Source organism: Stenella coeruleoalba (genome assembly GCF_951394435.1).
Source record: "Stenella coeruleoalba genome assembly, chromosome: 1".
Taxonomy (NCBI): domain Eukaryota; kingdom Metazoa; phylum Chordata; class Mammalia; order Artiodactyla; family Delphinidae; genus Stenella; species Stenella coeruleoalba.
The window spans coordinates 9,514,166-9,526,907 of record NC_137169.1 but is presented as its reverse complement, the minus strand read 5'-3'; the positions used below and the strand labels follow the sequence as shown (position 1 = coordinate 9,526,907).

General features: G+C 39.7%; 1 protein-coding gene across 7 annotated transcripts in view; it reads right to left on the bottom strand.

The window, feature by feature from the left end:
- Nucleotides 1-12,742, bottom strand: part of VPS13D (vacuolar protein sorting 13 homolog D) — a 244,855-nt gene that overhangs the window by 130,267 nt on the left and 101,846 nt on the right. For all 7 annotated transcript variants that reach the window (XM_079912392.1, XM_079912393.1, XM_079912394.1 and 4 more), the window contains 6 exons: nt 9,484-9,731; nt 7,397-7,588; nt 6,955-7,081; nt 5,116-5,258; nt 1,993-2,123; nt 1,582-1,757 (listed from right to left, as the gene is read on the bottom strand). In XM_079912392.1, coding sequence (XP_079768518.1) covers nt 1,582-1,757; nt 1,993-2,123; nt 5,116-5,258; nt 6,955-7,081; nt 7,397-7,588; nt 9,484-9,731 — 1,017 coding nt within the window. The remainder of the gene's footprint in view (nt 1-1,581; nt 1,758-1,992; nt 2,124-5,115; nt 5,259-6,954; nt 7,082-7,396; nt 7,589-9,483; nt 9,732-12,742) is intronic.

The window sequence follows — 12,742 nt, the reverse complement described above, 5'->3', positions numbered from 1 at the left end:
GGTAAGTAGGACTACATCGAAATTAAAAACTGTAAATCACAGAACACAATCAACAGAGTGAAAAGGCAACGTATGGAACGGGAGAAAATATATGCAAATTATGTATCTCATAAGGGGTTAGTATTCAGAATATATAAAGGACTCCTACAACTCAACAACAACAAAAATAATTCGAAAATGGACAAAGGAGTTGAATCGACATGTCTCCCAAAAAGATGTACAAACGTCCAACGAGCACATGAAAAGAAGTTCAACATCACTAATCATTAGGGAAATGAGAATCAAAACCATGAGATACCACCTCACACCCATTACTATCAGAAGGGCAAAAAATAACAAGTGTTGGTGAGGATATGGAGAAATTGGAACCCTTGTGTGCTACTGGCAGGAATGTAAAATGGTGAAATGTAAATGGTGAATGTAAAAATGGTCCTACTATATAGCACAGGGAACTATATTCAATATCCTGTGATAAACCATAATGGAAAAGAATATGAAAGAGAATGTATATATACGTGTAACTGAATCACCATGCTGTACAGCAGAAATTAACACAACATTGTAAATCAACTATACTTGAATATATATAATCTCACTGCACTAGAGTGAAATAAAATGTAATAAACTATCACCAAAAAAAAAAAAAAGGAAGTTCAACATGGACGAACCTTGAGAACATTATGCTAAGTGAAATAAGCCACTCATAAAAAGACAAATATTGTATGATTTCACTTACCTGAGATACCTAGAGTAGCCAAATTCATACGAAAAGGAAAACAGCGGTTGCCAGGGGTTAAGAAAGGGAAAAAGAGGAGCAGTTGTTTAATGGGTACAGAGTTTCCATTTTGCAAGAGGAAAAGAGTTTAGGAGATTGTTTGCACAACATAAATGTACTTAACACTAGTGAAGTTAAAAATGGTGAAGATAGTAAATTTTATGTTATGTGCCTGAGGCCCACAAAATAATCTCTGGGTCTTCATGCTATCTTTCGCATATGGTATGTGTATTTTACCACAATTTTTAAAGTTTAATACATTTTTTTTTTAAGCAATGGATGAAAGCAGAAAAAGAAAGCAGTCATCCTGTACTACTTGAGGCTGAATTTTGTTGATTTTTCTTAACAAGGACCTGAGGGTCACTGGGTTGGGCAAAGAAGGCCAGGTGATTTACTGAAACCGCATCAAATGAGAGAAGAGTTTGTACAATGTGCAAGAATAGACAAAAACATTTATAATCAAAGCTGCCATCTAAATGCTGACAGAGTTGTGGGTAACAGTGAGATCAGTACTACCCCCTGAACATGTGACCTCAGACGACAGCAAGTGCACAATGGTCAAAACTGTCAATGTTCCCTTTAACTCACTGCATCAAAATGTTCACTCCTCCTTGCCTGGTCTTTGCAGTTTTATGACCTTTGAGCCAGAAACATATGTGTGCATTTCATGAAGAGTAGTCTTATTATTTATTACTATTTACAGCTTTATAAATATCTGAAATTTATATGGTATTTATAGCTTACTATTTACATTACTGCACCTCAATTGAGGCTACTTTTTGTCTAAATATAGTCTCTGAACTTACCTCATGTTGATATGGAAGGAATTATTCTTGTTGACTTCAAAGCCTCCAGACCAAATACAATTGGGAACATCCATCAATCGGACACATAACAGCTGATCGTAGTCATTCCGAGGCCAGTGGAACACCACACTGGAACCAGGAAGGGTGGAAATGTAACCTTCAGGATTGGCTGTTCCCTAAAACACACAGGATCATTGGCTTTAGTCAAAAGCCAAGTCAAGACGTAAATGCTTACTGAGTATCTATCTACTCTGAGCCTTGCCCTCTACCAGGAGCTATTTAGGATACCAAAGGCACAAAATGATTATTCACATCAAAAAACTTAGTGTTGATGGGGAGATAAGCCCTGACAGTAAAACTCACTGTGCTATTAAATAAATACTAGTTAATCTTCAAAAGCAAGCTGCTTACCTGTCCCCTGGCAAATTCCCTCTGTGCAAATGCAAGCTTGTGAGATGATTTATTATCTAACAGGTAACGGGGAGCGAAGATTACCATACAGGTGTCGATATATCGGCCTCGGCCTTTCTTGACATCAATACCTACAAATAACAAGAACCAGTTCCATGAGTTAATCAGAAGGAAAAAAATTTGTGGTCTAAAAAAATTAAATAGCCTTCACAATTTCACTGAAAAAACAATTGTAGCTCCCAGAGAATCTGTCAAGGCTCCTAAGAATGGAATGAAAACAGCAACAGCACTCAAAGTATTATACTTTATTCCCATTTAGGCCTTAAAAAGTCTCCATGGCAACATCAATGTTCCCATAATTCCTAGCTTCTTCATAAGGTGTGTACAACTATAACAACAACTAAAACACACAGGTGTTCAGTTTGGTTTCCATTTATAAAACTAAGACAGGGACTTCCCTGGTGGCGCAGTGGCTAAGAATCCGCCTGCCAATGCAGGGGACACACGTTCAATCCCTGGTCCGCGAAGATCCCACATGCCGCAGAGCAACTAAGCCCGGGCGCCACAACTACTGAGCCTGTGCTCTAGAGCCTGCGAGCCACAACTACTGAGCCTGTGCTCTAGAGCCTGCGAGCTACAACTACTGAGCCCACATGCCACAACTACTGAAGCCTGCACGCCTACAGCCCGTGCTCTGCAACAAGAAAAGCCACTGCAATGAGAAGCCTGCCTGCCGCAACGAAGAGTAGCCCCTGTTCACCACAACTAGAGAAAGCCCGTGCGCAGCGATGAAGACCCAACACAGCCAAAAATAAATAAATTAAATAAATAAATTTATTAAAAAAAGCAACTAAGACAGTTTATGTGATACATTTCTGCTTACACATGGGACACAAAATTTCCTCCTAGAGAACTTGCCCCTTTTACAGCATATTGTAGAAATTTCATATTACTTAACTGGCTTCTGCAACTGCCCTGAACTCAGCTGACTCTTCTAGTATTTTCTTTAAGCCCACTGCCCAAGAAGCCAGCTCAAACATAATGCTAGATGCTATAGAATTTATTCCTTCATAAAATAAATGTTTTCAGTACCTACTAGGTACTGGGGAAAAAAAAGGCAAACAAAACACATACCAAGGAAAAAAAGACATAGTCAATCAAAAGGAAATCTCAAAACACCAGGTTCCAAAAAAAGAAAGAAAAATGAAATAGCACTATATTCTTAGAAACTCTGCTAACAACTTTCAAAAATACAAAACTCAGTGGATGAATTAATTAATTCATTCAGACAATGAATAAAGCAACTATATTCAAGGCACTGGGCTGAGCACTGGTTATAAAATGATAAAAACGTTTATGGTAAAAATAATAAAAATAATAACAGTTATTGAATTCTTAATACATGCTACACCCTCCACCAAAGGCTCAACATTTAATTCTCATAACAACCTCTTATCAGTTAGGTATTTTCATTCCTTCATTTTTGCAGATGAAGAAACTAAGGCAGGGAAAGCTGGGTAACTTGCCCTGGGTCACGCAGCCAGTGGGTGGCATAGATGGATTTAAACCCAGGCAGCCTGCCTCGGGAGTCCTTGCTCACATCGTGATGGGACATATACAAGGACCCTACCAATAGTCAACAAGTATCAAGAGACCATAAAAAGAGAAGAGACCTTAGGATATGACAGCTAGGTGTCCTGGATGTTCCAATGTAATTCCAATTATAAATATTCTGATCTGTTAACTCCCTAATTCACTTGTACTGGTGTTCCTTTAATTTAAGTCTCAAAAATAGCTGAAAGACTGAGCAAATCACAGAAACAAAATCACTGAAACTCTGTATGAAGCAGCCTTTGCCTATTCAAGGGGTGGAGCAAAAAAATGTGAGGAAAAAGTAAAGAAAATTATCCTCAGCTGGAGGATCAGATACACTTGATTTCTTCTATTAAAAGTCTTAATGTCAACTTTAAAGTAGACAGCTTCCATGTCAAGGGAGCATACATGCAAATTCATGTTTTAAAAAACAAAAAGCTAACTCTACTTGGAAGAGAGTCTTCTACTAATAAACCTTCAAACACTTGAACACATCACTGACTCCATGGGATTCAAGGTAAACAGCTACATGATACCATCTCAATTTTTCCTTTTATAACACGACTCTTTACATTGACACTGTCCAAAACAGTAGCCACTAGTCATACAAGATCACTTACACTAACTAAAATGAAATGAGAAATTCAATTTCTTTGTCACGCTCACCAGTTTTTAGTAAGGTACTCTCAAGTGCTCAGCAGCCACGCGTGGCTAGTGCCTCCTGATTGGACAGTACAAAATAGAACATTTCCACCTTCCCAGAGAGTTAAATGGTTTCCCAACATTCAATACTCAACAGTGCTTTGAGATCCTTGGAAATTATATATGAAAGGAAAGATGCACTGCTAACATGTTAAACCTGAGACACATTTAAATCAAGTTTGTCTTAACCCTTTGGAAAATCTTCTGCGTGTTCCGGGTGGCCACGAGGCATACAGGTACAGCATCCTCCCCGTCCCTCACCACCCCGCCACGTCCAGAAGCTAAGCTAGTTAGGGCCTTCTAATTACCATAACCACCAAGTGCATTTTATTATATTTTTTGCCTCAAATGTGGACACCCCAGTTGTAATCCTACTTCTAACAGACTTCCCCTTTATCTGGACAAGTCACTTAACCTCTCTCTGCTTCAGTTTCAAGTAGAACAATGCTTCTTACCCTCTTAGGGTTTGCAAGTTTTAATGAATGCGTGGGAAATGCTTGGAGGATAAAAAGCATTCTAAGTGTTCCTATTATTCCCATGAAAAACAAGGATTCAAGCCAAACTGATACTCTCCTGACACAGGTGAGTCTGAAATTAAACAGAGCCTCAGACCTCAAAAGGGCAGTGTTCAGGTGGCTCCTTAGATCCCTAGGAGAATAGATCTGTGTTGATATCAATCTAGAATTCAGAGAACAGATACCTGACCCAATGCCAAATGAGAAAATCAGCACTTGCAGCGAAGCCAAAATGTATGGCCGACTTAACCCTCCAAGCCTGCAGTCATCGGCCCATGGTTCCGATTCTCCCACTGCCCCAAATATAACCCACCAATGTTATAGATCAGCCCTGGGCGGTTTCCTTGCTGGATGACTCTCAACGCTCGGACACCACTACCACCATCCAGTGAGAAGCCCTGACACCAGCCCGGCATGCCTTCAGGATGAATCCCCCTTCCGATTCTCATCGTGCAGCTGTGGAGCAGAAAAGCAAAGATGTATACATTCGTCCATAAGAAAGTCTTATCTACCTGTTCTAATCAGGAAGCACTGCTGTGGCTATCAGCCAAAATTAGAACTCTAATACTGACTCTTCCACATTCTCATGTGATTCCCAAACACAGAAAGGCAATTAATCAGTGGTCAAAACTCTATCTTAGAGGTAGCCACAGTTCAATAATGTGTAAAAATGTACTGACCTCCACAACTAAATGCTTTAGGAGAAAACATTATGATTCTGTGAGCATAAGACAGGAGGAAAATGCTACGGTATCTGAAAAACAAAGATTCAAAGCAAACTGATATTTTCCTGACTCCGAAATACCCTGAACATATGAGAGAAGTATATACAGAAGATGCAGCTAGTGGTACACTCTTTCAAGGGCCTGGTACTATTGTAACAGCAAAGCACCATTTAGTTGGTCAGTGTCCTGTCACGGATCCTGGAAACATAATTCCTGAATGTGTGTTCCAGCTCTACCACTAACAGGCAATGTAACCTTGGGTGGGTAATTCTTTCTGAGCCTCAGTTTCCTCATGTAAAAACGAAACAAGGGGCTTCCCTGGTGGCGCAGTGGTTGAGAGTCCGCCTGCCGATGCAGGGGACACGGGTTCGTGCCTCAGTCCGGGAAGATCCCACATGCCGCGGACCGGCTGGGCCCGTGAGCCATGGCCGCTGGGCCTGTGCTCCGCAACGGGAGAGGCCACAGCAGTGAGAGGCCCACGTACCACACACACAAAAAAAACACACAAAAAAAACCAAAACAAGATTCCCTGTGCTGCCTAATCTACTGAAATGTTGGGAGAATCAAATGAGATAGTCTATGTGGAAATGCTTTGGGGACTGTGAATTCCGTACACAAAACAAACTGTGTTTCAAACGTCAAGTCCTGGATGCTGACCACGTCAAGTGGCTATTTGTGGCCAGCACCCTGGTCAATCCTCTCCAGACTCCAGCAGCAGCCCAGAGTCCAGCCCTCCCTGGTAGATGCATCTGTATCCACTGGCAAGTACTACTCCTTAAGCCCTCCTGTAAGTTTGCAGCACATTTCTACAGATAATGGGGTATGGAATATTAGCAGTATCAGATACACTTAAGTATTTTTGGATTAAGGCTATAAATCAGAAGACCCCTGTAAAAAGAAGAATGCCAAAACCAAGAACAAACGTGAATTAATGCTCTGCATGCAACGAGTGCTTTGAGATCTTGAAATGGCACATTTTATTTCAACAGAAAAAGAGATGGATTTCAAAACCTTACAAAAAAGGACCTGGACTAGATTAATAGGGTGGAGGCTCTACCAAAGGGCCATCCATCTCCCCTCCGAAGTCAGCTCCTCTGCCTGCTCTGAGAGCTTCCAGGGGAGAGAGACCGTGCAGAGAAGAGAACGTGTGGGTCTCTCTCCATCAGCAGAGTTATGAATAGAACTACTTCAATACACGGAAAATAAAACTGGCTTTCATTATAAACCAACCAAATGGTTTATTTTCAATATCGAGTAACACAGAAATTAGATCTGAAAAAATCCCATTAAGTCATGGTCCTGTCCCCCTGCCAAGTCAGGACTGTTATCTAGAGTATATTTCTACTTACACGGATCTACTAGAGCCTTTGCTAATTTCTCCCTTCCCTGGGAGCTTACTTCCCCTTCCCGTAGATGACTGCACTCACAGGCTTGGCTGCTCTTTGTCAGCGTAGCAGAACAAGAGAGGGCTCAGGCTCCGGGCCAGCTCATGCTCTTCAAACTGGCCTGCAGCATCCATTCTTGCATTGTCCTGTCTGAAGATCAGCGGGAGCCCTTTAGGAAGGAGGGGGAAAGTTTATATCAGTCCCAGCCGGTGTACCCAGGACACATACAAATAATAAAAGGAAAAAAATCACCAAGGGGGAAAATGGTGAAAACTGAATTTATTTGGTGGGCTTGCTCAGTCGTTGTCCAAAAGGCCAGTCTTGACCATGATTAAGCACTTCTTATGGAAACAGGAAAGCAAGTTTAGCAGCTTATACTGCTGAGGTAATCTGTTTGCATTGGCTCCATTTAGTTAGCTGAGCAGATAAATCTGAATTCCCACGACCAACTCCAAAGGCCTACTTGAGCATCCTCTGTACATACCTGTTTTGTTAATCAACCAATACGGAGCCGAAATGAAGATCTTTAAAGATCCTTCTGCTCGACACACGATCCGGATAGTGAGGTTCAGCTGCCGCCGGTTGATGTCATAGAGCCTCATTCTTACCATATAGTTTTGGGTTCCAGATGGAATAAGCAATTCTTTACAGAGTGGAAAATTTTCCAATGACACCCCTAAAGAAGATACAAGCTATTGTCTTTCAGAGTTCTCACTTTAGTTTGTCAAAACAGTCCACAGCCAAACTGAATTGGATTGCTCTGGAAAAATCAATAACCACGTATTCAACAGGCAAAAATCTCATTAGAATAGCCATCTTCCTTTAGCTGGGATGAGAATAAATACGGTCTAGAAGTCACACTAGGGAGTCTGAACTGCATAATAATTCGAAGAATGAAAGTACCCAAAGGTTATCAATAACAGCTCTGGTATTAAGAGTTTACTATACCTCAGGCCTTCAGCTGGGTGCCTGAAACCCAGTAAAGGCAAGTAGAGAGTAAGAGTTAAGGTTTTCTGCAGCCTCCCTGCCTGGCTTCAAATTCCCAGTCTGTCCTCACAGCTGCATGATGTGTGGCAAGCCATTTAACCTCACTGTGTCCATCTGCCAAATGGGGATAATAACAGTATCTACTGCTCGGGCTTCTTATTAAAAGTGACGATCCACAGGGAGCATGAGTGTGAAGATGAGGAGTGCTTGGTGTGCATGCAGTGATGAGGGGGGTGGGGGCAGGACATTCCCATTCCATACAGGGACTCAACAAATATTTGTTGAAGAAATAATAAATGTCAGGACAAAGACCTATTTTCTTTCAAATAGACAACCAGAATTGCACTGTTTTTCTTTTCTAAATTAAGCTCAAGGATTTACATATTCAAAAATGTAAGCTTATCACTGGGGGACACATTGCTGAAGTTCAGTGAGTTTCAGGATCCTCATCAGTAAAATGGGGAAAACAGCTGTCCCTCTGCCTGAAACATCCATTGTTGTGAAGATCAAATGAGATGATGTTATGGAATCACAAAACTGTGAAAAGGTAAATATCTAAGTCCTTATTATTTCAACATGTCTACAACAGCCTTAAAGAAAACTTACTTCCTGTCCCAAATCCCGAAGTACCTTGTTGCTACATGTGCTACAAATATGATAATGACCCCCCTCCCTTGACTTCATTCATCCCTACAAATGAAATTACTTGATACATTAACTATTCCAAACCTCAATGTCTTTGTCAGTAAAATGGGACAAATAACTATTGCTGTAAGGATTATATAAGATCAAGTATATGAAGGTATTTGACATACTGCCTGAAGTACACAGTACATGCTTACCTAACGTTTTTCCCTTTCGTGAAAAGAGAAGAGACGTATGATTTTGCTCATTCTGCAGCTGGTAAAAAGCACCGTTTGAAAAGATGAAATGACTTCCTTTACTCACACATCTAGTGAGCAACATTAAGAAAAAAGGCTGTGTTGGGGCTTCCCTGGTGGCGCAGTGGTTAAGAATCCGCCTGCCAATGCAGGGGACAAGGGTTTGAGCCCTGGACCAAGAGGATCCCACATGCCATGGAGCAACTGGGCCTGTGCACCACAACTGCTGAGCCTGCGCTCTGGAGCCCACAAGCCACAACTACTGAGCTCTCATGCCACAGCTACTGAAGGCTGCGTACCTAGATCCTGTGCTCTGCCGCAGGAGAGGCCACCGCAATGAGAAGCCCACGCACCGCAACGAGGAGTGGCCCCCGATCGCCATAACTAGAGAAAGCCCGTGTGCACAGCAGCGAAGACCCAACGCAGCCAAAAATATAAATAAATAAATTTATTTAAAAAAAAAAAAAAGGCTGTGTTGAGTGCTTGCTCTGTAAATCTTTTAGTTTTGTTCGGGTTTTTTGTTTCGATGATTTTCTACATTAGAAGTTTTGCTTTTCTTTTTTTAACTGCATAAATCCTTTGAGCTGGCTTATTGAGGTATTATATGTGCTACAATTTCTCTAAAACTTTCCCAAATAGTCATAAAATATCCACTGACACGTTCACAGAATTATTACAGATAATTATTTGACTACATCCTTACCCAGTTCAATGTTCTGGGAGGTATCAGCTGTGTGGAGAGCCACCTCCTTGCCAGGTTTCAGTGTCCCATTAATGGGCATTCCTTTAACATAAAAATCAAGTTCACAAGGTAGCAAGTTGCAGATTACCACTGTCGGCAGGAGATATATGGTATGCCCAGGCTGTCTGAAAATCTGTTTTGCACTGTCAGAAAATATGTTGGAGGGCATGTAATCTGGATAATTCTCTTTCTTTATGGCCACACAAAACCTAGGACGACAAAATGGTGTAAAAGTCATCAGCTTGAATGAAGAGCTTGAATTTTTTTCTCCTTAGCTAAGTATGAGACAGGATTACATTAAAATGGCACAATAATTTAGTAAGATATTTGCAGTTTTCAATCCAAACACATTCACTAAGGCATAATCAAATGACAATAAAACGTACAGATTTTAAATGTTCTGTCTGATGAATTTTGACAATTATAGACACCTCTACAACCATAACCCAAAACCAATTACAGAATATTTCTCTCACTCCAGAAAGTTCCCTCATATCCCTTTCCAATCAATATCCTCTCCCATCATTCAAGCAACCACTTTCTGATTTATCATTATAAATTAGTTGTGGCTGTTCTTGAACTGCATATAAATGGAATGATACAATATGTACAACTCTTTGTGTCTGGGTGTTTTTTTTGCATAACATTAAGTTTCAACAACATTCAGCCATGCTGTTGTATGCATCAGTATTTCATATGGCAATGTGTGAATATACCATTTTTTAAAAATTCATTATCCTGTTGATAACCAATTGGGTGGTATCTGCAGATCAATCTAGCGAGAATGGAAATCCTAACAATACGTGAGTCTTCCAATCTGTGAACGTGGTTATATCTTTCCACTTAGTTATTAGGTTTTCTTTAATATCACTCAGCAACGTTTTGTAATTTTTAGGGTAAAAGACTGGTACATCATTCCTTAGACTGATTCCTGAATAATTAAATTTTTTTTGGTGGTATTGTAAACGGTGTTTTTAAATCACATTTTTCAATTGTTCATGGCTAGAATATAGCATATAATTATTGATTTCTACAGGTTGATCTTGAACCCTAAAATCTTGATAAATTTATTAGGTCTCATGCTTTTTTTAAAAAAAATTTATCAATTTTCAAATGTTAAGCTAATCTTAACTGGGATAAACCACACTTGCTGGAAGCTATTTGGTAGTATTTTGTCAAGAATTTTTGCATCTCTTCATGGGGAAATACTGGTTTGTAGCTTTCTTTTTTTGATAGTAATTGTATCAGTTTTGGTATCAGGGATATGCTGGCCTCATAAAATGAGTCAGAACTATTCCCTCCTCCCCTACTTTCTGAAAGCGTCTGCAAAAAGCTGGTATGATTTTCTCCTTAAACATCTGGTAGAATTCACTAATGAAGTTATATGGTCCTAGAATGTTCTTTGAGTAAAGGTATTTTATTATAAAATAAATTTCTTTAATAGATATTGGGCCATTTGGATTTTTTGTTTCTTCTTTGTATTACTTTTGGTAATCTGTGTTTTTCAAGAAATTTGTCATTCCAGTGTGGAATTTATTTGTATAAAATTGGTCATACATCTCCTTTTAATCCTTTTAATATCTGCAGGATCTATAATAATTCTCCATTTTTCATTCCTTATACGCTAATTTGTGTCTTCTCGCTTTTCATCATGATTGGTCTTATTAGAGGTTTATCAAATTTATGAATCCTTTCAAAAAGCCAGTTTTGACATTGTCCATTTTTCCTACTGTTTGTTTTCTACTTCATTGATTTCCATACTTATTTTCTTTTTCCCTTCCTGTTTCTATATGTTTAATTTATTCTTCTACCTTAAGGTAGAAGTTTACATCAGTGATTTTACATCTTCCTTATTTTCTAATGCGAGCATTAAAAGCTATGCATTTCCCTTTAGAACTGCTTTTGCTGCAACTCCTACATTTTAATATGTCCCGTTTTTATTATTATTCACTTTGAAATATTTCCTTTGTGATGTCTTTTTGACCATGGGTTGTTTAGAAATGTATTGTTTAATTTTCAAGTATTTGGGGGTCTTGTAAGCATCTTATTGTTTTGGTTTCCAGTTTAATACTATTACAATGATGAAATACATTGTGTAGGGTTTCAATTCTTTAATATTTATTGATCTTATGGCCCAGTAGATGGTCTCTCCTGATGAATGTTCCACACATACTTGAAATGAATGTGCAATCTGGAATTGTTGGTTACAGTGCTTTATATTTTACTTATTTATTTTTTTATTTTTGTTGTGATACGCGGGCCTCTCACTGTTGTGGCCTCTCCCGTTGCGGAGCACAGGCTCCGGACGCACAGGCTCAGCGGCCATGGCTCACGGGCCCAGCCGCTCCGCGGTATGTGGGATCTTCCCAGACCGGGGCACGAACCCGCGTCGCCTGCATCGGCAGGCGGACTCTCAACCACTGCGCCACCAGGGAAGCCCCTACAGTGCTTTATAAATGCCCACTGTGACAAGCTGGTTGACAGCATTGTTCAAATCCGCTTACGTGTTTATTGTTTTTGTTGGTTTGTTTTATAAATTACTAACAGGGAAGTGTTAAAGTCACCGATTTTGTCTGTGTATTTATCTGTTTCTCCCTTTAGTCTGTCAACAACTGGCAAATCTCAATAAAGGGTACAGTGGAATTATTTACAGTCTTCTTCTACTCCTCTGTAAGTTTAACTAAGTGGATGCCTGTTTTTGCTATAAAGGAAACTAAAGCTGATCATCTCTCATCTAAATAAGTTTAAAGTCTAAGTTTAGAAGGATCTAACAATAGCAATCCAGTATTTTTTCTAACATGTGAATTTAGTAACATATTACTTGCACTCTTCAGAAGAGGAGACAGGAGTCTAAATGACAATATAATTTTGTCAGAGTCCCCATGAAAAGTCAGCACTAGGTGCATGAACCTTCACCCAAATTCCTTTGAGTCATTTGAAAAACTCCCAACCCCAGGATTTTGCTTCCCAATTTAGGAATGGGAACTGGTCATCGTTTTTTCTTCCCTCCCTACATGTCTTCTCTTTATGCTGATGCAGACACACCAGTTTCTAATCGTATATGTGTGAGTAATGGGTTTGTGACTGTTTCTTCCATAAATATCAGATAAGTAACTGCCACACTCCCGCCCACGGTTAACCCATGAATTCGTACGAACCTAACACTTAGGGAATAAAAGGACTTAAGGAGTAAGAACTTTAGGGCTTTAAATAAGCACAA